The sequence below is a fragment of the Oreochromis aureus genome, linkage group 22 (genome assembly GCF_013358895.1).
Source record: "Oreochromis aureus strain Israel breed Guangdong linkage group 22, ZZ_aureus, whole genome shotgun sequence".
Taxonomy (NCBI): Eukaryota; Metazoa; Chordata; class Actinopteri; order Cichliformes; family Cichlidae; genus Oreochromis; species Oreochromis aureus.
In genome coordinates, this window is record NC_052962.1 from 30,002,763 (window position 1) to 30,026,508 (window position 23,746).

Below are 23,746 nucleotides of genomic sequence, written 5' to 3' on the forward strand. Positions count from 1 at the left end.
GAAGCAAGGTTTCTTTATTTATTGTTGAAATGTCTGTCCCTGTGGTACATTGTGCTGATCTCTTGCATACAAATGCAACAACAGTTTTATGAGTTGCATCAGATTTGCAGGCGGTTAAAAGGAACATAAAAATAAAAAGTATTAAAGCAGAACAAAATGAGGAACTGCCCATGAGATGAGGTGATATTTTAGGATGTAGTTAAAATAGTTATTTCACAAATGTGGCGCAACCTAAAGTTTTCTCAACAATCAAGCCTTTTACACAGTGGTGAACCATCCACCCACAAATATCTGCCCTCTACTGCTGAGTCTGTCAGTCTGATCCAGAACTTGTCATCTTCATTCATTTTGTTTCTCAGTTTTCTCTCCAGAAATTTCTGAACAGAAACAGTTGAGGAAATGACCTCAGGAGACATGTCTGTGTAGGTTCTCAGTCACACAGGTCGTGGTGGAAGTGACTGGAGTTTTTTAAGTTTAGGAAATTTTTAAAAATCCAGTCTCTTTCCTCCCAAACTCCTTGTTGAATTTTTCTGAGCAGAGATGATGAAACATAACAACGTGATTTAATATATAAGAACATGAACCCTCATGTTGGTTCATGTTTAGCTCTACATTAATTTCTGCTTTATTAGCAGTTATTAAAACTCTCGTTAAAGAAACTTAACTGAAAATAGCAAAACTCTTTCAAATTACTTAAAAATACTCTATTTAATTTATTAATGGCTTAATTAGTTGTATTTTCTAATAAATTTGATGCTGTACCAGAAATTCCCAAACTTATATTAACATTTTGAACAAAAACACTAAAGAAATGTGAATACTGTAAAAACAACCATTTAGGGGGTCAGTCATGACAAGTTTACAGATTTTTATTTACAGCTTTATTTTTCAGACCTTTGAGACCAATTGTTTTTAATGTTTCTTTGACTCTCATTCGTTCAAATGCTGATTAATAAATTTGATAAAAATAAAACTTTATTAATTACAACATAATAAAACAAAAATATCTTACAACAGCACTGGAAAAAGTGATATGCTGATCAGCTGGAACTTAAAATAACTAAATAATAAGACTGGTTGACGTCTAGAATTATAGATGTGTTTAGCAGATTAGACTGTGATAATTATAGGTTGTATTGCATTTTAACTTCTCAAAGATCAGTAGCTACAGCTGTAAGTAATACTTTTAATGGTATGCAAACATAGTGGGGTTTTTGCCGCTATTTGAATGATCAAATAATGAATTATATTATTAATTTCTAAATAAATAAAAGAAAATTAAAGTAATTATAAAGTCAATAAGTATAATAAATGTATAATAAACTAAAAAAGAAAAACATATTTTATTCAATTAATTTTATTTATTAATAAATCTTGAAATGCTTCCTAGTCATCCATATCAGGGTACAGTATCTACAGGTCTGAATGTCTGGGATACAAATTGTCAAGGACCTCGGTCTGAGTGACCCAGGGTCGATGAGCAGTTTTGCACTTGTTTATATATTTACTGGTTTGTGGCTTGTGTCCCTGGTTTTCAGGTTTGTGTGTATAGATGTTTGTGTGTGGGTGGGTGTGTGTTCCGGAGGTCCGGTTTACAGGCACCGTCAGGCCTGGTGGGTGTGTCCAGTTGGGACACTGGCCACACCTGAGGAGGATGATCACACACACCTGCAGCTGATCAGGATTGTCGAGGGAGGTACATAGCAGTGTGGCTGAGCTCTCCTCGACGCTGGATTGTTGCGTTAGTGTTTTCAGCAGAGACCAGTGAGCACAAGTATCACGGGAACGGAGACACAGAAGGGGAATCAGGCCACACAGGGATTCTTTGTTGTGTAATTATTTACTACACTGTGTCAGTAAATAACTTTGTTGGTTTAGGGCTCAAAAATTTGCTGAAACTGGAGTGATTTGTTCATATAATCTAGCACCTGTTAAAAGATGCACAGAATTGCAGTAATCCAGTCTAGAGGGGATGAAGCCATGAATAAGTTTTTCTTTATGCTTTGCTTTTGTTTAAGCTTTTTTTATTAAAAATAGTTTAAGAGCAATGTAACAGTTTTAGCTTCCTTTAAATAGCATATATATTACCTGATTTTTCCTAATGACTCACAGACCACTAACTCAGCTAAAAGTTAGTAAAATTTAACTGAGGACTTCACAAGCAAGCTCAAAGCAGACACTACACTTCCTCGTCAGCAATACGCCTGCAGAGTATGAAGTAGTTACACAAAGAAAATGCACAAACACACACATACAAATAAGGAGATGACGGACTTCAGAGTCTCTTCCTCGCTTTGACTCTACAGTAAAAAGGCAAATCTTCTCTTCAGTTTATTTCTCTCAGCAATTAACAAACACAACAACAGCAGTGAGAGACATAATAGCATTCTCATAATGGATGCTGACTGGACTCATAGTTCATACTCGTGTTTATTAATTACTGCTCTTTACCTACCAGGCAGCTCTGCTGTGGGAAGTCACAGTTCAGGTTTTTAACTTCAGAGTAACAGCCTCTGCAACAAAAACACAAAGCTAGATTACAGACCAGTGTGGTGTGAATACTGATGGCTGCTGGTAAAATGTGAGTTTATAACTTCACTATATTCACATTAAACTAAAATGCAGCAAACTGAATGAAAAGATTTTCAAAGATTTTTCTTACAAACTTTTCTCTCATAGATACACAAATACAAAAGATTACAGTCTCCAGAGCAAAGTGCTGCAGACATTCAGACATTTTACAGCTTTGTCAGCATCACTGACAACAGACAACATTGAAAAAATGAGGAGGGCTTATAAACCACCACGCTTCCTCAGAATCTCCCTTTTTTTTTTAAACTAGTGGTAATTCACTTCCCTTTCTGTGCTGAGAATGGTAAATGGCCTGTATTTGTATAGCACTTTACTTAGTCCCTAAGGACCCCAAAGCGCTTTACACTACCACCCATTCACACCCATTCACACACTGGTGATGGCAAGCTACGTTGTAGCCACAGCTGCCCTGGGGCGCACTGACAGAGGCGAGGCTGCTGGACACTGGCGCCACCGGGCCCTCTGACCACCACCAGTAGGCAACGGGTGAAGTGTCTTGCCCAAGGACACAACGACCGAGACTGTCGGAGCTGGGGCTCGAACCGGCAACCTTCCAATTACAAGATAAACTGCCAACTCTTGAGCCACGATTGCCCCCAAAAAACAGAAAAAACAATAATCTTTCACACCATCACCACATCACTTCCTGATATATGGGATACCTTACTAATGTTGAACTCCTCGTGGGAAACATGCATTTAGACTGAACCAAGTAAAGAACAAACAAAAAAACCCGTACCACTAGTCAACAGAAGGGACTGTTTTTTTCTTCAGTTATTTCTGTGTTGCAAAATATGTTGTATGAAAGCATTTATATGGCCTCAAATTGTGGTGATAAATATTTTGTACTTGTAAGTTTTGTAACCTTGTAAACAAAAATATGTGAAAATTTTATGTTTGTGCATCCATAGATGAGAATATGTATGTGTATAAAAGATTTGTGTTTGTAAACAATTATACAAGTCACAAATATTTTTTTTTAATTAAGATCTCTTTACACGGCTTGGGCCGTAACACACATACAAACAAAAAACTTCGTGTAAAATTCTGCGCTCAAGTTCCCTCGCTTGTGTCTAAGGTTCAACTTGCAAGTATGAATTTTGGTCATTATTTTCTTCCTTTCAGCTGATTGGTCAATGTCATGCCAGTCATAAATTTAACAATCCACTCAGAGAACAGATGTGTTTGGATGTCGGAGTGGCGCTTTACTGAGCTTAAGGTCATATATATTAGGCGTGAGAATTTAACCGCTGATTGCAATTAATTAATTTGAAAAACAATAGCGTGTTAGAAAAAATTTAATCAAACTTTGCATTCCAAGCAAAGGAGAACTATTGTCAGTGCACGATTTTCTGGCATACCGATTGCACTGATGCACACTGCTACAAAAATGGAAGAATCAGAAGAAAGCGTGTTGCTAGGACTGATCGGAGGCAAATTTCATTTCAAAATAATAACCGATGGAAGCTTTGATAAAAGCATGGTTTTGTGCAAACTGTGCAAAAAGGATTTTGCAAACCACTGAAGCACTTCCACCTTACAGTACCATCTAAATGCAAAATATGTTGCAGTGAGCACAGAAACTGTGGGAGCTGTTAGCGCTAGCAGTTCGAGTACCAACAAAAGGTGTTGGCAGCCCAAACTTGATGAAATGACTGGCTTCAGGGCCAGTTTGTACAGAGCGGAATCCACCATCAGTGAGACAGACTGCCCACTGCAGTGGTGGTCCAGTCGAGCAGACCCACCCACAGCTATCTGTCCTGGCCCGCAAGTATTTGATTAGTCGTCTAAGGAGCTTGGAAAGAAAAGTGACTGGACTTGTTTAAGTTGCTTGAAGACGTTTCACCTCTCATCCGAGAAGCTTCTTCAGTTCTAGGGTCAAATGGTGGAGAGTCCCAGATTTAAACCCAGTGGGAGTTTCCCCCCCAAAGAGGGACAAAAGGACCCCCTGATGATCATCTACCTAATCACATGAGCCAAAGTGTGAAAACGGGTGTGGGTCACAATCAGCCAAGGTTTCAGGTGAGCTCATTGTGAAACCTGGCCCCATCCTATCATGTGATTTCCTGAGGTCAGATGGCCCAGGATGTGAGTGGGTGTTAAGCCGTCTGGGAAGGGATCTCAAAACTGGATTATAGATGGCAGACATTTGGTGTCGTAAACCACCGCCTCTGTTCAAAGATGGTCGTTCACAGTGAACATAAATGGCTTCTTTCACTCCTCTTTCAAATCATCTGTCTTCTCTGTCCAAAATGTGAACACTGGCGTCCTCGAAAGAGTGACCTTTGTCCTTTAGATGCAGATGGACAGCTGAGTCTTGTCCCGTGGAGGTGGCTCTTCTATGTTGTGCCACAAAAACATCTCTCCAATTGGAGAGACCAAACAGCCATTCACAAATGCATGGCACAACATAGAAGAGCTGCTTAAGTTTTAGATTTTTATTGACATTTTTTGTTCTCATACATTCAAATACTGATTGAGAAATGAGAGACATCAAAGATTTTATGAATTACAACAGATTAAAAAAAAAAGAATTACACACCAGATCTGAAAAGTAACACACAAGCTGAAGCTGAAAAGAAAATAATCACACTGATTCCTACACTTTATAGATCATAAATCATAATTTTCTTTTTTTTAAATGACTTTGTTTTTTTAACTTCAGAAGTCAAAAGTTGTAAAGATATTTTTGTGTAAACAGGACTTTTTTATGTTACTGTAAAACCTTTGCTCCTTAGTTAATTAGGAAAGAATTAATTAAATTGTATCGTGTGTTGATTGATAAAACACTGGGCTGAAAGTATTTTTCTTTACACGCAGATTATATTTTATTTGAATTTACACATTAACTTTAATTAAAAACTGTTCTTAGACAGAATGAAACAGACATGGAAATACTGCCCCACTGTGTTCAGGCTGTAATTGTCTGACGTGACTGTGCTCCTCCTGCATTGGTCTTTTGGCTTAAAAATAAGTGTTTTAGGTGTAATCTCTTTCTTAACAACACTTGTTTATTTCTAACATTCTGAAACATCTCACATCATGAGCTGAATAATCCTCCTCTCCAGTGTCTGTTTGTGTGGAAACATGAGAAAAAATGTAAACAATCAACACTGAAATTCAATTCGCCTCAAGGTGCTTTATATTATAAGGTAGACCCTACAAGAATACATACAGAGAAAAACCCAACAATCATATGACCCATATGAGCAACCGCTTTGGCGACAGTGGGAAGGAAAAACTCCCTTTTAACAGGAAGAAACCTCCAGCAGAACCAGGCTCAGGGAGGGGCGGGGCCATCTGCGACGACCGGTTGGGGTGGGAGAAGGGCAGGACAAAATATGTTGTGTTGTTGTAGAAGACTTTTTTTGTAAGAAGAAACAGAAACAGCATAAATAATTTCATAAATCATAGTTTATTTTCTGTTCATAAAGAGTTTCATAAAAAGTCCTGATGTTAAAATTGCATCAAAACAAATTTAAACAAAAAAAAAGAAAAAAAGAAAGAAAACATATGTCATGGTCCCCCGGTCCCCTCTGGTGTCTGTTTGTTTTGGCTGTTCTCTCTCCCCCTTCACTCCTCCCCGCCTTGTCCCCACCTCGATTTTCATGCCTGCTTGTCATAACTCACCTGCTGCTCATCATCCATGATTACTCTGCCACTACTTACAGCCACGGCGAAGTGTTGTTCATCGCTGACATAGAACCACCTACTGTATAGTACAGTAAAGTCACACTGAAATAAAAAAAAATGAGATTTAAGGGGATTCAGTTAAAAGGTCCATTAGAACTATGCACACAGTTCCCCTGTTCTCACTCAAACATCATTCTAAATCTCTGAAGTCTCTGAAGATAAACTGCATCATTCAACACACTTTTCCTACAGGAACACTGGCCTGTAAAATGCAGCACAGGTTACCAGTTAGTATCTGTCCAAACCCAGTTGAAAGAACTATTCAGTCATGTGTCAGTGAAAAAACACACCTGTGTTGGGCAAGAATCTGGAGCATCAAAAACACAAAGAAATGGTGAGAATAAGAGGATGTCTAGAAGACAGCAGAACGCAATATTTGCATTGTTGTCTTTTTGTATCTGGTTTCTTTGTAGAGTCTTTACTACACACACATTATATAGGTTACTAAGTTCTTTTACACATTGTGAAATAGGTAACATCTGTTGCATATGCATGAAGTACTGTAAATGTTGCTTTGCACTAACAAGAAAACACACACACTTCACTAAAACAAGAAAGAAGAAACTCATTTGTATGTATTTCTTATGAAGACAAGAAATGAGGTCATGTTACATCAACGCTCAGTTGATGTGTTTGTAAACATAAAATAGCTCTGTTACTAGGTTACTGGGTTTTTCTACATACTTCCTGAAATAAAGAACATCTGCATTTGAGTATGTAACATGATGTCATGATGACAAAACATGAGGCTGTGTTACATACATCAGTGTTTGTTTGATGCTCTTGTGACCATATAATAAGGTGTGTATTGTTTTGGTAGAAGGAATCGGTTTCTAGACAAGAGTTTAATTTTGTAAAAATTGTGGAGTTTTTGCAGAGCAGTTAACACTTTTCAGTTTGTGTGTTTTGAGCTTTGAGAAACTGAACCTCACTTACTGGAAATGTTTAAAAAAAACTGCAAAGTAGGCGAGAGGGAGACTGACAAACATGCAAACTGTTTATGATGAGATGTAAGACTCGGATGAGAAATGCATTAACATGCTGACAAAACATCTTTAGTAGTGAAGTATATGTAGAAACAATAGTGTGTATAAACAGAAAGAGAAATGTCAGCTGATGAGGCAAAGGACCATCCATCCTCTCCCTCTTATTTGGTTCAGGTTCGTGCGGGACTGGAGAGGCAGGACACACTCTGGACAGGTTGGTCTGTGGCAGGGCTAACACAGTGCCACTGGGCTGCCCTCTATAAATAAATAGTATATAAAAGATTAAAAGTCACATGCAAATAAATGAATGTTGCCAGTTTGCCACTTGAGAGCAGCAAGTATTTGCAAGAATTGACACGATGAGGTCATAAGATGGTTGAAGTCATCAGGATTTTATGGTAACAGTAACTGTTCTGCTGCTCATCTCCAGCAGATCAGATGCAGATATGAACAAAAGATAAAAACTCACACAGGCAATAAAGAACAATGAAAGCAGCTCTCAGGAGAAAACAGAGAACCAGCAATGCCACACTGTCAGAGGTGACCTTTGACCTCTGTTTCATTTTGTATGTTGAGATTCAGGAGCTTCACCTGATGGACATTAGAGGAGAAACACACCCTTAACTTCTTTTGCTGGATAACTCAATGTTAAATGTGGCATAACACTCACTTCCTATTTTTAATAACACTGACGTGAATTACTTATTCTGTTGTGACACTTCACACGTCTTTCTTTCTTCGTTCCTTTCTTTTTCCTGTAAAAGTGATAATAAATAATTCAAAGGTTCTTCTGTAGTTATAGGATGTACTCATTGATTCACTATCCAAAATACTTTTTAACTTTCTAGATGGCTTTAAGTTTACAAAACAGGATAATTTATTATTTTATTATAAAAATTAATGAATTTCACAGGTGCTCCCACATTTCTTGTTCGTGTTAATCGCTTCAAAACTGAAAAGTATCAGATACAAAATATTACTCATGTTTATTTTACTGTTTTCATTTTGTTTCTGTTGCTGACATTATTTTTAAAAATTGCATCACTCCATTCTGGAGTTTCATAAGTGAATTTCAGTCGCATACTTTTTTAAACTGCCCGTTTACTCCTGCTTCCTCACAAATACTTCTGTGAGGATTTGAGCAAAATGCATCAAACCAACACTTCAGATCATCAGCTCCACCTTTTTCTCCCATCCTCGCACAGTCCTCTCCATCAGGATATTTACCATTTGTCCCTTTCCAATTGTCTGGCTCGTTGCGATTCCAAAACTTCAAACTAAGGAATGAAAAACAGAAAGAATTGTTTCAGTAAAAACTGGTAACTTTAAATCAAGAAATGAAAAAAATATATTTTCTCAACAATCAAACTTTTGATCCAGTGATGATCCATCCACCCAAAGCCGTCTGTCCTCTACTGCTGAGTCTGTCAGTCCGATCCAGAACATAAAATTTTGATTAACTTTACCTTGTTAGAGTTTTCTGTGCTGAGAAGGTGAAACAGGTGAAACATAAAGATGTGATAAAACATGTGAGAACATGAACTTGCAGCAGTGTTTCATACCTGCTCCTCTCTGCTCTCTATCTTAACCAGGTCTCCTCCTTTAGCTTTACACTCATCTCTGCTCTGTTTCCAGGATGATTTACTGTTGGAGAAGTAATAGCACTTTCCTCCATGTAGCTCCCAGCCTTCTTCACATTAATAACAAGGATCATCTTTGAAGAGATTACAGCAACGACTTCAATCAGGTGGAAGAAATCACTGTTCATGTTTGTGTGAATTTAGCTTGAAGTTTGTGTCTCAGAGACAAAATCTATAACTTACTTATTACTTTAGGTCCTGGAAAGGTCGGCTGCACCGTGCTGCATGATTTTATCTTAGAGAGAGTCTCTGTTAGAATAAAGAATAAAACAGTCATCAGTCAATCATCATCTATTTTTTCTAAAGCTTGATTTAAAAAAAACTTCCAAAATCATTTACAATGAATCAAAAAGACCGACTCAGCTGTGTGTCATGAGTTTGATTTAGACCAGTGGTTCTTAACCTGGGTTCGATCGAACCCTAGGGGTTCGGTGAGTCGGTCCCAGAGGTTCGGCAGAGCCTCCGCCATGACATGCACGGCTCATTGGAACAATCAGCTGTATATGCTTACCTGTGAGATTTCTTTCACACTTCAGTTCGTCATGTTTCAGGTTTTCGTGCTGTTTGTTAGTTTTAATTCTGTCAAACGTTGATTAAAAAGGAACAAACAAACCAGTCAGTCAGTGAGGTTTGTTTACACTGGAGGGATTTTTGTAGTTCTGTGTTTTCAGTGTTTCTTTAGTTCTCATGTTTTCAACTGCTGATTTAAAAATGAGAGAAACAAAGGTTTTGTAAATTAAGATTTTTCAAAAATCAAGAAAAACTTTGAAAAGGTGGACGCATCTTTAAATTGCTGCAACATGATTAAAACAGAGCTAATGTGGGCAATATGCAGTGTTTTACACCTTCACTGTAAATGTTTTACTCATTTGATTTACAGAAAATCAGATCATTGATTTTTTTTAAGTTAAGAAGCAAAAAGAAAACCACACAAACTCACAGAGACGATAAATAATGATGAGAGCAGCTGCCAGCAGGATACAGAGAACCAGCAGGGCCACTCTCTCTGTGGTGACCTTTGACCCTCTCTTTGATTTTGCATGCCGAGAGTCAGGAGCTTCATCTGATGAACATTTAGAAGAGACAACATGTGACAGTTCAGAAAAATGTGTATTTATCAGTTATAACAGTTTAAATCTGTATGCTTTACTTTATTTATATTTATTTATATATGCTATACTTTATTTGTATAGCACATGTAATAGCAACAAAATGTTGGCCAACGTTTTGTACAAAGATAATAAAAAATTACACAGTAACAAATAACATCAATAACATAAATACCTGGTAACAGATGACTAGGTGGATAGATAGGTATCTCTCATGTGGTGTTGAAAACCAATGAGTAAATATGTGTTTTAAAATGGGATTTGAAAAGACTGACAGTTTTAATGTGGCGAGGTAAATCATTCCACATTTTCGGCCCCACAACCGCGAATGCCCGGTCATCTCTGTGAACCAGCCTCGACTTAAAAGTGGCCAAGAGCAAGAGATCACTTGATCTTAGAGCTCTGGGGGGCATATAAGGCTGCAGTAAGTCAGACAGATATTCTCACCGTTCAGCAGTTTGTAAGTCATCAACAAAATTTAGTATTTAATTCTAAAGCGGATTGGAAGCCACTGAAGTGAGGCGAGCACTGGGAAGATATGCTCGTGTCTCTTCGAACGTGTCAGGAGACGTGCGGCAGCATTCTGGACCAGCTGGAGCCGTGCTAGACAAGACTGGCTAACACCTAGATAGAGAGAATTACAGTAGTGCAGTTGAGATAAAAGCGTGAATTGTCTGTTGTAGGTTTTTAAAAGATAAAAAGGATTTCACCTTAGATAAGAGCTTCAATTTAAAAAAGCACCGCTGTACAAGAGAGTTAATCTGTTTCTCAAAGGCAAAATTACTCTCCAGTATAACCCCCCAATTTTTTGCTTGCGGTTTAACAAAAGGTGCTAAACTGTGCAGGTCAAGATCTGGGGTACTAGAATTGCAGCTTGGTCCAAAGGTGATCACCTCAGTTTTTTCCTCATTAAAATTAAGAAAATTTGAGGCCATCCAGGTCTTAACTTCACGGAGACACTGAAATAAGGATTCCAGCGAAGCGGAGCTGCTACTCTTTAGAGACATTAGAGACATATCTGAGTGTCGTCAGCATAAGAATGAAAACAGATGTTATATTTCCTGAAAATTAAGCCTGGCGGCAACATATAGATGAACACCAGAATTGGGCCTAATACGGATCCCTGTGGAACACCGCAATTAAAGGGAGCTGAAGAAGAGATAAAATCGCCGAGGCTCACAGAAAAAGTCCTATTGGAGATGTATGACCTGAACCAGTCCAATGCAGTGCCTTTGATACCACAGTGCTCCAGTCGGGTGATCAAGATGCTGTGATTGACAGTATCAAAGACAGCGGTCAAGTCACAGAGCAAAGCACAGCTGGGTCACCTGAGTCAGTGGCTAATAAAAAAAATTGTTAAGAACTTTTAAGAGTGCAGTTTCGGTACTGTGAAAGGCTTTAAAGCCCGACTGAATCCTCTCTAGAATATTATGACTATTTAGAAAGGATTGCAACTGAACAAATGCAATCTTTCCTAAGACTTTTGACAGGAAGGGGAGCTTAGAAATAGGTCTAAAATTTGCAAGGACAGAGGAGTCAAGGTTAGGTTTCTTCAGTGCACGACAGCATGTTTAAAACAGGCTACAACAAGCTACACTGAACCGTAGCTGAGTGTCAATACAAGAACATTAAAGTTGATTAAGATGCTTTGCACAGGAAACACTTGAGTTAAAACATGTTAATATGTCACATATCTTTTTGGTCAGTTCCTGTTTTTGTTTTTGCTAATCACATCTTCATTTTGCATAACTTTTAAAAACTCTTTCTTCATCAATTACTTTTGACCCTTTATATTTCTGATTTATGTAATAAATAAAGAAAAATAATTGATATGATTAAACAATGAATGTGGGCTCTACATATTTTTAAGTTGTATACATATAATGTTGTTCTATTCCAGCACAAACATCATAACTTTAATTCAAAGTCTGATGATGATCACTCAGATCTGACTGAAGCTCCGTCACCTTCCTGTTGTTTTACCACCACATTAATGTTCTTACCTTCTATGAAGCTCTGCGGACGGCTCATCATGCTGAAACTTCAAGATCCTGACTTCAGACTTAATCCAACAGTCTCTGAATCACAAAACACAACAAAATGTTGAAATTCTGTTTCCTTTGTTATTTATCATAGATTCAGTTCTTTATACATTTAACAGAAAACAGATGTAATTGACAATGATGCTCAGTCTAATTGCTTCCTTACTCATTGTAACTTCTGTTTTACAGCTTAACAAAAAATAATAACAACTTCCTGTTTACCTGTTCCTAAAGAGGAGGGAGGAGCTTTCATCCTCAGTCTGGTTCCTCCTGTCAGAATAACTGCTTTTATTATAACTGAAGGAAGGGTTTTTATTGTTATTGATGAAATGTCTGTCCCTGTGGTACATTGTGCTGATCTCTTGCATACAAATGCAACAACAATTTTTTTTGAGTTTCATCAGATTGCCAAGTGGTTAAAAGGAAGATATAAATAAAAAGTATTAAAGCAGAACAAAATCAGGAACTGCCCATGAGATGAGGTGATATTTTAGCATGTTATTAAAATAGTTGTTTCACAAATGTGGCACAACCTAAAGTTTTCTCAACAATCAAGCCTTTTACACAGTCCTGAACCATCCACCCACAAATATCTGCCCTCTACTGCTGAGTCTGTCAGTCTGATCTACAACTTGTCATCTTCATTCATTTTGTTTCACAGTTTTCTCTCCAGAAATGTCTGAACAGAAACAGTTGAGGAAATGACCTCAGGAGACATGTCTGTGTAGGTTCTCAGTCACACAGGTCGTGGTGGAATCGGGCTTAGTTTAGGAAGTTTAGGTTAAATTTAGGACATTTTTTAAACTCCAGTCTCTTTCTTCCCGAGCTCCTTGTTGGACTTTTCTGTGCTGAGATGATGAAACATAACAATGTGATTTAATGCATAAGAACATGAACCCTCATGTTGGTTCATGTTCGGCTCAACATTTAGCTCTACATTAATCTCTGCTTTATTAGCAGTTCAGTAAGATTCTTGTTACAGAAACTTAACAAAAAACAAAAAAAAGCAAATCTCTTCCAAATTGCATAAAAATGCTCTATTTAATTTATCAATGACTTAATAAGTTGTATTTTCTAATAAATTTGGTGCTGTAACAGAAATTCCCCAACTTATATTAAAATGTTGATCAAAAACACTAAAGAAATGTGAATACTGTACAAGTTTACAGTTTTTTATTTACAGCTTTATTTTTGAGACCTTGTTTTAATGTTTCTTTGTCTCTCGTGTGTTCAAATGCTGATTAATAACTTGAATAAACAAAGATTTTGTTAATTACAACATAATAAAACAAAAAGATCGTAGAACAGCATCGGAAAAAAGTGATACGATGATCAGCTGGAACTTAAAATAAATAAATAATGAGACATTTTTTGTCCCTTCTGCTCTGTGGTCGAGATGTGTACAGATGTGTTTAGCAGATTAGACATTGGGTTTTTTGCCACTATTTGAATTATCAAATAATTTATTAGTAATAATTAATTTATTAATGTATAAATCAATAAAAGACAATCAAAGTAATTTCAAAAAAGAATAATTAATGTATAATAAACTAAAGTGATTTGGAAATGAATTTACTAAAGCATATTTTATTCATTTATCTTTATTCATTAATAAATCTTAAAATGCTTTATTTTAATGTGCATGATCTCCCAGTCATCTGTATAAAGGTACAGTATCTACAGGGCTGAACTTTGTGCCAGACACGGAAGTGCCCCCTTGTGGTGCAACTTAGGATCGCACTCTACTTAAAATTAAAATTACACTTGAAATCTTAAAATTAAGATCGTTCTTTAACAATTGATTAATATGTAATAATAATATCAAATGATATCTAATGATTTCTAATTTGTCGTCGGTTTTGCTTCAGATCCTGGATACCCCCCCGCAAAAAAAGAGGGTTAACACATGAAGCCGACAGGATTTTACAACAACAGCAAATGTTCTGTTGCTGTTAATTTCTTGTAATTCAGACACAGATTTGAAATAAAAAAGAGAGAAGATGCAGAGAAGATAAATAACAATGCAGGAGAGCACAGACAGGAGTGCCACACTGTCAGAGGTTTTTCAGGAGCCACAGATGTGAGAGTTAAGAAATGTGTATCATTTACAACAGTTACAAACAGCTTCTCACACTGAAAACTCCGAGAATCACAGCCTCCTTTTCTTATACTGGATGACTCAATGTTAAATGTGACATAACACTCACTTCCTATTTTTAATAACACTGACGTGAATTACTTATTCCATTGTGACACTTCACATATCTTTTTTTCTTCGTTCCTTTCTTTTTCCTGTAAAAGTGATAATAAATAATTCATAGGTTCTTCTGTAGTTATATGATGTACTCATTGATTCAGTATCCCAAATACTTTTTAACTTTCTAGATGGCTTTAAGTTTACAAAACAGGATAATTTATTATTAAAAGTTAATGAATTTCACAGGTGCTCCCACATTTCTTGTTCGTGTTAATCACATCAAAACTACAAAATATCAGATACAAAATATTACTCATGTTTATTTTACTGTGTTCATTTTGTTTCTGTTTGTGACATTATTTTAAAAATTGCATCACTTCATTCTGGAGTTTCATATGTGAATTTACTTACTTACTTACTTTACATACGTTTTTAAACTGTCCTTTTACTCCTGCTTTCTCACAAATACTTCTGTGAGGCTTTGAGCAAAATGCATCAAACCAACAATTCAGATCTTTAGCTCCACCTTTTTCTCCCATCCTCGCACAGTCCTCTCCATCAGGATGTTTACCATTGTGCCCTTTCCAATTGTCTGGCTCTTTGCCACTCCAAAACTTCAAACTAAGAGAAAAATAATTAGTTTAGTAAAAACTGATAACTTTAGTTCTGGAAGTGAAAAAAATATATTTTCACAACAATCAAACCTTTGATCCAGTGGTGATCCATCCACCCACACCCATGTGCCCTCTTCTGCTGAATCTGTCAGTCCGATCCAGAACTTGTCCCTGCCTTCAGTCATTACATCTCTCAGTCTTCTCTCCAGGAAACTCTGATCAGGAAAAGAAGATGAAAGTTACTTTGTTAGACTTTTCTGTGCTGAGAAGGTGAAACATAAAGATGTAATAAAACATGTGAGAACATGAACCTGCAGCAGTGTTTCATACCTGCTCCTCTCTGCTCTCTATCTTAACCAGGTCTCCTCCTTTAGCTCTACACTCATCTCTGCTCTCGTTCCAGGATGATTTACTGATGGAGAAGTAATAGCACTTTCCTCCATGTTGCTCCCAGCCTTCTTCACATTTATAACAAGGATCATCTTTGAAGAGATTACAGCAACGACTTCAGTCAGGTGGAAGAATCACTGTTCATGTTTGTGTGAACTTAGCTTGAAGTTAGCGTCTCAGAGACAAAATCCATAATTTACCTATTACTGTAGGTACTGGACAGGTCGGCTGCACCGTGCTGCATGGTTTTATCTTAGAGAGAGTTTCTGTTAGAATAAAGAATTAAAAAAATCAACTTTCATCAGTCATTCATCAGGAATGTCTGACCAAATATCACAGAATACCAGGTGTATATGCTTACCTGTCAGATTACTTTCACACTTCGTTTTTTTAAGTTTCAGATTTTCAAGCTCTTGGTTAGTTCTACTTTTATCAAATGCTGATAAAAAAATATATTAAAAGTAAATAAACAAATTAGTCAGTAACTTTTTTGTTTACGCTTAAAACATTTCTTACATCTGTTAAAAAAGTAAAAGACAGTATTTTGAGAAAAACATTCATCGGAAGCATTATTCTTCTTAGCATTACTGAAAATAACTGATGTTAGTTAAGTCTTATTAAATTCTAATATTAACTCACTGGTAAAACACAGAGCAACGAGAGCAGCTGCCAGGAGAACACTGAGAACCACCAGGACCACTCTCTCTGAGGTGACCTTTGACCCTTTGCTCACTGCAGCTTGTTGAGGACCCTCTGAATAGTGAGAAAAGGAAACACATCAGAGATGTGAGACGTGTTATAAATGTGGTTCAGAATTTTATTGAGCTAGATTTTAGATGTTAATGTTCTCGCTGTTTTTGTACAAAGAACACGATTCACTGGCTCATTCTTCGAGCACACAATCACAGATTTAAAACACACCAACCTCAAAGGCAAACAAGTGACTTCTGCTATTCTCTTTTTCCCATTTTATTTTGTTTTTATAAAAGTCTGTTTGTGCATTTTTTTAATCTGCAAGGCAGATAATAACATATTTGACTGCACCCTGTATTCATTGCACATTCCTGTCTTTAATAAAACTGGACAGGACGAAGTTGTAAAAAACAGAGCCAGTGATGGTCGATGAGTTTAAACACCTGGGATCAACCTTCCAAAGCAACAGACAGTGCATCAGAGAGGTGAAGAAGAGAGTGCAGGCAGGTGGAGTAGCTGGAGACGAGTGCAGGAGGCAATTTGTGACACACAAATATAATAGCAAGATGATGTATAATTTGGAGATGATGGTACTGACAAAAAAGGATAACCCAGAGTTTTATCACCAAAAAAGATCTAACCAAACAGTGGATGAAGACAAAAATTACAAGTCAAAAATATACTAGTAAACTAGTTCAAACAAAAATGATATGACACAGGTCAAAGCCCTAATCTCCTGGATGAAACTGTGCATCCACCAACTGTCTTATGTGGACTAAAAATAAAGAGATAAGCACTGGAGAAATAATAAACAATGTTAACAATTTTAACTAAAAAAATTAAGTAGACAGTGAAGAGGAACTGAAGGACAAAGAAAAACGGGTATCATGGAGCTACAAGTTTCGTTTAGGTAAATGAGCAGAGTGTCTGGTCAAAGTCGGTCTTCTGGGGACTAAAATTGACCAATTTTATGCAAATGATCTTTTAACAGAGAACTGCTCCTCGAGACAACCTCAAGCTCAGCACCGTAGTTCCTCTTCTGCAATAAGGCAGATCAGTGGTTTTTGAGAAATATAAAGAAACTGCATCGACGTTAACACATGTGCACACACACACAGAAACTCGTTTATTTAAATGAACCACTCCTACAAAACCACTTCCTCATTTTTTAATTAACCTTTACTTCTCTTTATAATTTTACCAGTAAAAACAAAAAAAAGAAACGTGTCTCATTTACAGTTTTCCCCAATTTTAAAAAAAAAAAAAATTGGGGAAACCTGTAAATGAGACACTTCAAAAATTAGTGGGTCTGATGTTCTGAAATTAAATTTACATTATTTTTAAAATAAAGTGTGGTGACAACACTGTGGTGTTTATTTTCTTTAATAATTTTATTTCGGCTACTTTTTTATACTGACAGCCTCTGATGCTGCTGTAATGTCTATAATTTATATCTCATATTCATCATTGTCATCTTTTTGTCTTAAATTAAGGTGTAAAAAAATACAAATTGTGTACCAGTACTACTGTAAAAGTTGAGCGTGTTTATTTGTTGCACACATTTTGTCCTTCTTTTTAAAATTTACAAACAGCTACGATTTTGGAAGAAATGTTCTGCTTTTTTTTTTTAATTACTGCTGTTTGCCTACCAGACAGCTGTGCTGTGCTGTGAGTCTTTGAGATCTTGATTTCAGAGTAAGTCGAGTCAGTCGATGGGGTAACGGCCTCTGCAAGTTAACAGTTAACACTGACAGTGGCTGCCGATAAAATGAGCGGCTGTAAAATAAATCACTGTATTCACATTACACTCAAACCTAAAATGTAATATAAACAGCTTTTCAGAGATTTTTTAGGAATCTTTTCACATGTAGTAAGATGACTAGATAAGTCTCACCACTGGCTCCCTTTTTTCCTCTTGCAAACTTCACATCGGAGTATACTACCTCAGCTTCAGGCATTTTGCTGTGTGTGTGTGGCTGCTGTGTATTAGCAGTTCTAAAAGAGAAGTTTCACAATATACAGACAAAAAAAAAAACTTCCTCACAAGATTGTAAAATCATTCTCAAAAAGAACTGAGGCTGTAATTGCTGCCAAAGATGCTTTAACAAATGATTGAGCAAAGGCTGAGAATACTTGTAAAATGTTTTGTTTTTTATTTTTAACTTTTTTTCAAGAATTTTAAGCAAAAGTTTGATTTATGGCATAAGTTACAGCCTGATGCAGAAGTATAATTCACGTGTTAGCCCTGTTGCCTCACAGCAAGGTCCTGGGTTCAAATCTGGGGTCTTTGTGTACAGTTTGCATGTTCTCCACATAACTATATGGGTTCTCTCTGGATACTCGAAGCAATGGATGGGGTTAGCTTAACTGATAACTCACTCTACACTCACTGACTAGATTGATTGTTTATTTGGCATTTTTAATTATACAGCACCAAATCACAAAAACTGTTGTTCAAATGTACTTTATACAGTGAGGTGAAGACTCTGCAGTAACACAAAGAAACTATCTTTGTGTCTGTCTTTTTTCTTTTTCTTTTGGTGCCCTTTCAAAATAAAAGTTTAATACTGGACTCCTTCCTAAAGCAGTTTATACATTTGTTATTATATATTTTGTATATTATGCTGTTTACAGGCTACAGAAGCATATAATTGTTTTAAGTTCACAACTAAACCAAAAACTTTTTATATGAGATATGAAGCAGCTGGAAAAGTACAAACCCATACTGTGGTTTATTTTAAATAACGTTGTGTTGTTGTTGACGGGTGAATTGTTCACAGTAATGCTGAAAACAGTTCTCGATGTTTACATGTGAATATTTGCTTTTTACTGTATTTATTGTTGTAAAATTGTGGTGAAAATAAATCCTTTAGTGTCATATTCCTTAATTAAAGATCAATAAAAACATTTACCAGGTAAGACAGTGACCTTTTATATAACTGTAAACTGTATCGTTCAGAATAGTACTCCATTTCCAGTTGTAAATTAAAAACAATAGCCAGCATTCAGTACCTGAGAAACTTCCCAGGGAGCCTGCAACCAGAGCTGCAGCAGTGATACGTAAATACTAGAGAGTGGAGAAAACTCAGATGGAAGTCTGAGAAGACCAGTTGCATATCAGTGGGTTTCCTTAGAATTATATTGTGCAAAACTGGAATTTCTTCAGCATTTCATTGGCATGTAAGACTCCAGTGTCGCAGTTACATAACTCTGAAGAATTTCTGTTGCAGCTGTGTAGAGCGCTGAAACCCAGATGTCTGTGTGAGTGTGACCTTCGTCGTTGTGTCCTGCAGTTCACTGTGCAGTCCTCTCTGATCAGGCACAGACATGACTTTGTCTCAATCCGAGCTCGGCAAGAGGCTGAAGGAGACGATGGATTCTGGCAAACTGGTAACTGCTCTTCTATTCATGATCTCTCTATAAACTTTTCCTCCTGTCCCTTTGTCTCCTCTGAGGTTTTTACTGACTTTGCAGCTCATCATCCCGAGTCTTTGATGACATCTCATGTTTTCCTTGTATTACAATTACTTCCTTCCTTACCTTCCTTCATGTTAAATCTCAGCCATATATGGGCAGAAGTGATGAGCTGTGTGAAACTGACTGTTTATTTTTATGTTTTACAGTTCTGTTCTAACTGTTGTGCTGGTCTGTCACATTGTATGCCAACATTTTATCAGTCCTTCATGCACATTCAGAACACACATTTCTGCAGTGATGGTTCCAATAAAGTTTATTACAATCACATGACTGTATCAACAATAATGCTAAAACAAAACCGAGAGGCATGAAAAGAAACAAAAAACAAAGAAAGCTTGGAGGCCTGTAAGATGTGGATGGGCGGGTGTTTGTTCCAGTTCAGTTTTTTTATATTCCAGCATGTTCACTATCAAGACTGCACACCAATCCATGATCTGAGACTGGCTCAAATTCACCTGCAGTCACATGAGGAAAATTTCTTAATTGATGAGAAATCTCACTGACGTACTTAAATGTCCAAAAGGCAGATGGTTGGTGGTGGTTTAGACATCGAGTCAAGCATCATGACGCCAATAAAACTGCCCAAGTCTGGTAGATCCTGAGCACAATTCAAGGCTAAAATCATGTTATACTTTTAGAGTGGGCATGCTCTGCTGACCTGAGTTGTGTGAGGAACTGTTTACATATCAGAGGCACAAATTAATACAGAACAATGACCCCCAAGATTTTTGTTTTGAATGGGGAAATGATGTTGGGATGAGAATCTTGTTGATTTTTAAAGCCATTTTATTCTGTATCATAATAAATTGTTTTGATTCTGTGGCCACTTAAGTCTCTTTTATGGCAAAATTCACTTCTGTAACATTTGTAGGCGTCTGTGTGTTTTCCTCTATATTTGTGTCCAGCGCTGTATGCATGTTTGTGCAGCTGCTGCAGAGCTCTTTGTCCCCATCCGTTTCATCTCCCAGCATGTAACCGAGGTTCCTGGTGTAATTTGCTCAGAGCTTTTTCCGATTGTGATTTTCTGCCATCTGTGTTTGACTCTCACTGTTTGGTGCTGTTTGCCCATATTTCTGCACTTTAATTTCCTGTTGCTGTATACAAAGATTTTGTATTGACATGAAATAAATGTATAAAATCAGTATCTTTAGCAGAGGTAAAAATATTGTTGCTTGATAAAAAGGAGTTTTTGTGTCCCTGCAGGTCAGTGATGAGATGGTCGTGGAGCTCATAGAGAAGAACCTTGAGTCGCCGGCCTGCAGGAACGGATTCCTGTTGGATGGATTCCCCCGAACGGTCAAACAAGCAGAGATGGTGAGGACTTAATTTATTAGTGTTTTGGTGCGTTTTTAATGTTGATTTAATAATTCATGAACAACGAGTTTGCTTTACTTTAAATACAGATTGGCTAATGAAGAGATTAAACAAACTAGTTTTAATGTTGATTCATGAGAACTGAGCATGCTAGTAGGTTTCTTTTTCAGCTCGAACTTTCCCCAGTTTCACTCTTTTGTGTGAGATCCTGTATCCTACAAACCTTTATTATTATTATTCTAGTTGCTCCGTTCTTTGCTGGTTAACTACTCCCTCAGTTTTCATCCGATTTTCACCATTCAAACATTCAAACTGTTCTGCTCCTTCTGCTAATTTCTGCCATTTTTGCCCCATAAAAATGAATGGACCACATTACAACTGTGATCACCAGTTTAGCTCGCTGAGGTGAGCTGTGTTTTAGCTCAGTGAGACGAGCAACCGTTCTGAGAGCGAGAGGATTCTGCTGTTTTCAGCAGATTCCACTACATGACATTCACACTGCATTTTCACAGGAAATGCAACTTTTTCTAGTGTCTACATTTCATTTTCTTTTTTCAGTTTCAACTTTCCTAACAAACTGATAACACACACAAACTCTAAAACTACTTTCTCAAATATATTAAACCTAGAACTCAGAATAACCAGGCTAAAGTTAATGGATGCAAATAGTTCTAGGTGGCATAATTAATCTGTTTAAAAGGGTTTTCTGACCATTGTCCTCATCTACTTTTTTTTAAGTTTCTTCAAACTTCACAGAGAAAAACAAAGCTTTTATTAAAGTTTAATAACATACACCTGAAAACAGTAGTGTTATACAGAGGGTTGTCAAAAAAGTCAGTTTGTACTTTACAGCAGATTTTAGTTGTTTGACTTCCTGTGTTTGTCTCTTCAAGCTGGACAACTTGTTGGACAAGAGAGACGAGAAGCTGGACTCTGTGATCGAGTTCTCCGTCGATGATTCTCTGCTGGTTCGCAGGATCTGTGGCAGGTGGGAGTCAGTATGACAGAAAATGATTTATTCAAGACCAGAGAAAGAGTGTGGTTTATTTCTCAGGGGGGTAGCAAGTGGACAATAAGGGCAAGTTGGTGCTTTTCCTTCGAGTGAGCAGCTCCTCATTCTGTCAGCGTGTTAAACCCACTCAGGTAGAGTAGATTGATTCATGTAGACGGGAGGGTCTGGGACAGTGAGATAATGTTAAGGAGAAATGGAGCGTGAAAGCACATGATTAGCAAAAAGTAGCTTGAAGGCGATTGAGCATCCTGCAGCGAGAAGGTTTGCAGATTAAATTCTTGGAGAAGTCGACGTGTCCGTCCCTGATGGGACATGCTGAATACCAAAGCTGCTCAGTGCCTGGCTGATACTCCAAGGAGCTTGGAAAGAAAGCGTGTGTCAGTATCAGCTGCTGATAATGACTAATGCCCTTATTCACAATTTTGCCCATGTGATGAGCCACATGATCAATAGTGAATCAACAACTAGATTTTAACTGCTTTGTACTCTCCACCATTTGGTTTTAGAACTGAAGAAGCTTCTTGGATGAGACGTAAAACGTCCAAGAAGTCCAGTCGCCTTCTTTCCAAGCTCTTTAGACTTCAATGATCTGGTTCCAGATTTTAACTCTAAAGGGACACGTGCGCAGAGAAAAAAAACATGATACTCTAATATCTGAATAACGTTGATCTAATTCATGGCACTCAAGCAGCCACAATAAAGATTTTCACTGTAAACACAGCTACTATTTACCAGGTGATGAGCCCACAGAGTAGTCTCTTGATTTTGTTGATCCCCTAACTGCTAATAAGCCTGTGTATAAACAGAAACTTGGCAACTAGGTGATGAACACACAGCATTTTGCAGCTGAAGAGGCAGATATTTTAATCATAGGAAGAAGCTAACAAAAGAGTGGATTTTAATGTTTGCATTCACTGAGTGGCCACGTCATTCATAATGTAACTCCGCGTCTGCTGAATGTGTAATAAGGCATCCATATTCAGTATATCTGCTCCAATAAGTGTCCACACAGGGCTTGGTTTAGCAACAGAATATCAGTAGAACAAATTATATTCATAGTGGTAACTGGGGATGGGTATCGTTTAGGTTTTATCCGATACCGGTGCCAAACCGGTACTTTTGAAACGGTGCCGGTGCTTAAACGGTGCTCAAACCGGTGCTTAAAGAATGGAGAACACAAACTTTGTCCAAAAACCTCTCATGTTTAGCTGTTTTTTAATAAAAAAATAACAATGTTAGCCTTTTCTGCAGCTATAGGGCATATATGGTCTCACTCTGGGCTGGAAGCAGTGCTTAAACAATGGAAAAAACACAAACTTTGTCCCAAAACCTCTCATGTTTAACTGTTTTCCACTTTTTCTTTGGTCATTTTAGCCTTTTTGGCCAGGGTGAAGGGAGTATCTGCCATCAAACAAGAAGACAGCCGCATGTAACTACGACGGTGTTTGCTAGTTCACCTTACATGCATTAATGTAATAATGTGGTTAGCGTACTCAACGTTAATTACACACGAACAACATGAAGCTACTCACGCAGAGGAGAACAGCTGCTGCTGCCATCATCATCCGTCATCATTTCTGCTACGCTGGCAGGGCTAGGGGCCAGGACTCTACTCTTCGGGTTTTTGGGGGATGTTGCTAACTCCGGGTCCGATAACAGGCACCACACCCGCAGTAGATGTGCACGGTGTGAGGTCTCGCAGCAAGCTATCAAACATGGCGCATTTCTCGGCTTTAAAAAAAACGCTATGCATCGCCAGGTGTTTCATCAGATTTGAGGTGTTACCTCCTTTGACAGTATCACAGTATCAGCTTAAAGCACTTGTTGCAGGCTGCTGAGTTTGCATCTTTTGCTGTGAAGTACAGCCAGACTTTTGACCGCTTCACCTTGGGCATTTTTAATCTGTAGCTCTGCTCTAAAAGAACATACGTACCTGGGCCCGCCTACTATCCTCGGAAACGTAAAATGATTGGCTAGAATTGGCTCA

General features: G+C 37.5%; 3 protein-coding genes and 1 long non-coding RNA gene across 9 annotated transcripts in view; 1 reads left to right on the plus strand and 3 right to left on the minus strand.

The window, feature by feature from the left end:
• Positions 1 to 17,923, minus strand: part of LOC116312161 (C-type lectin domain family 4 member E-like) — a 79,645-nt gene extending 61,722 nt beyond the window's left edge. The window contains exons 1-4 of the mRNA XM_039606151.1: positions 17,851 to 17,923; positions 15,903 to 16,016; positions 15,625 to 15,702; positions 15,464 to 15,529 (exon numbers count right to left, since the gene is read on the minus strand). Of these exons, the coding sequence (XP_039462085.1) occupies positions 15,464 to 15,529; positions 15,625 to 15,702; positions 15,903 to 16,016; positions 17,851 to 17,914 (322 nt within the window). The 5' untranslated portion in view covers positions 17,915 to 17,923. The remainder of the gene's footprint in view (positions 1 to 15,463; positions 15,530 to 15,624; positions 15,703 to 15,902; positions 16,017 to 17,850) is intronic.
• On the minus strand, positions 6,899 to 12,837 carry LOC116312157. Of its 3 annotated transcripts, XR_005610028.1 has the most exons (7): positions 12,024 to 12,837; positions 9,852 to 9,974; positions 9,423 to 9,611; positions 9,095 to 9,160; positions 8,834 to 8,985; positions 8,499 to 8,695; positions 6,899 to 7,528 (listed from the first exon to the last, which is right to left on the minus strand). It is a non-coding gene; the product is annotated as an uncharacterized LOC116312157 (long non-coding RNA). The 3 variants fall into 3 exon arrangements; XR_005610029.1 differs by lacking the exon at positions 6,899 to 7,528 and having other exon boundaries at positions 8,449 to 8,695; positions 9,423 to 9,608; XR_005610027.1 differs by lacking the exon at positions 6,899 to 7,528 and having other exon boundaries at positions 8,449 to 8,695.
• The window catches only part of LOC116312158 (CD209 antigen-like protein E), a 32,314-nt gene continuing 22,569 nt past the window's right edge, over positions 14,002 to 23,746 (minus strand). For all 4 annotated transcript variants that reach the window (XM_039606161.1, XM_039606162.1, XM_039606163.1 and 1 more), the window contains exon 8: positions 14,002 to 14,880. In XM_039606161.1, the coding sequence (XP_039462095.1) occupies positions 14,667 to 14,880 (214 nt within the window). In that variant the 3' untranslated portion in view covers positions 14,002 to 14,666. The remainder of the gene's footprint in view (positions 14,881 to 23,746) is intronic.
• Positions 19,224 to 21,766, plus strand: LOC120435941 (adenylate kinase 2, mitochondrial-like). The gene is made up of 3 exons (XM_039606174.1): positions 19,224 to 19,346; positions 20,637 to 20,747; positions 21,641 to 21,766. Exons 1-3 carry the CDS (start codon positions 19,284 to 19,286, stop codon positions 21,749 to 21,751), a joined length of 285 nt encoding a protein of 94 aa, XP_039462108.1. The 5' UTR covers positions 19,224 to 19,283; the 3' UTR covers positions 21,752 to 21,766.

Excerpts from the sequence above, each read along its gene's own strand:
- LOC120435941 (XM_039606174.1), top strand. The coding sequence starts at position 19,284 with ATGACTTTGTCTCAATCCGAGCTCGGCAAGAGGCTGAAGGAGACGATG. Across the intron at positions 19,347-20,636 it reads CGATGGATTCTGGCAAACTG|GTCAGTGATGAGATGGTCGT; the intron begins GTAACTGCTCTT and ends GTGTCCCTGCAG. Across the intron at positions 20,748-21,640 it reads CGGTCAAACAAGCAGAGATG|CTGGACAACTTGTTGGACAA; the intron begins GTGAGGACTTAA and ends TGTCTCTTCAAG.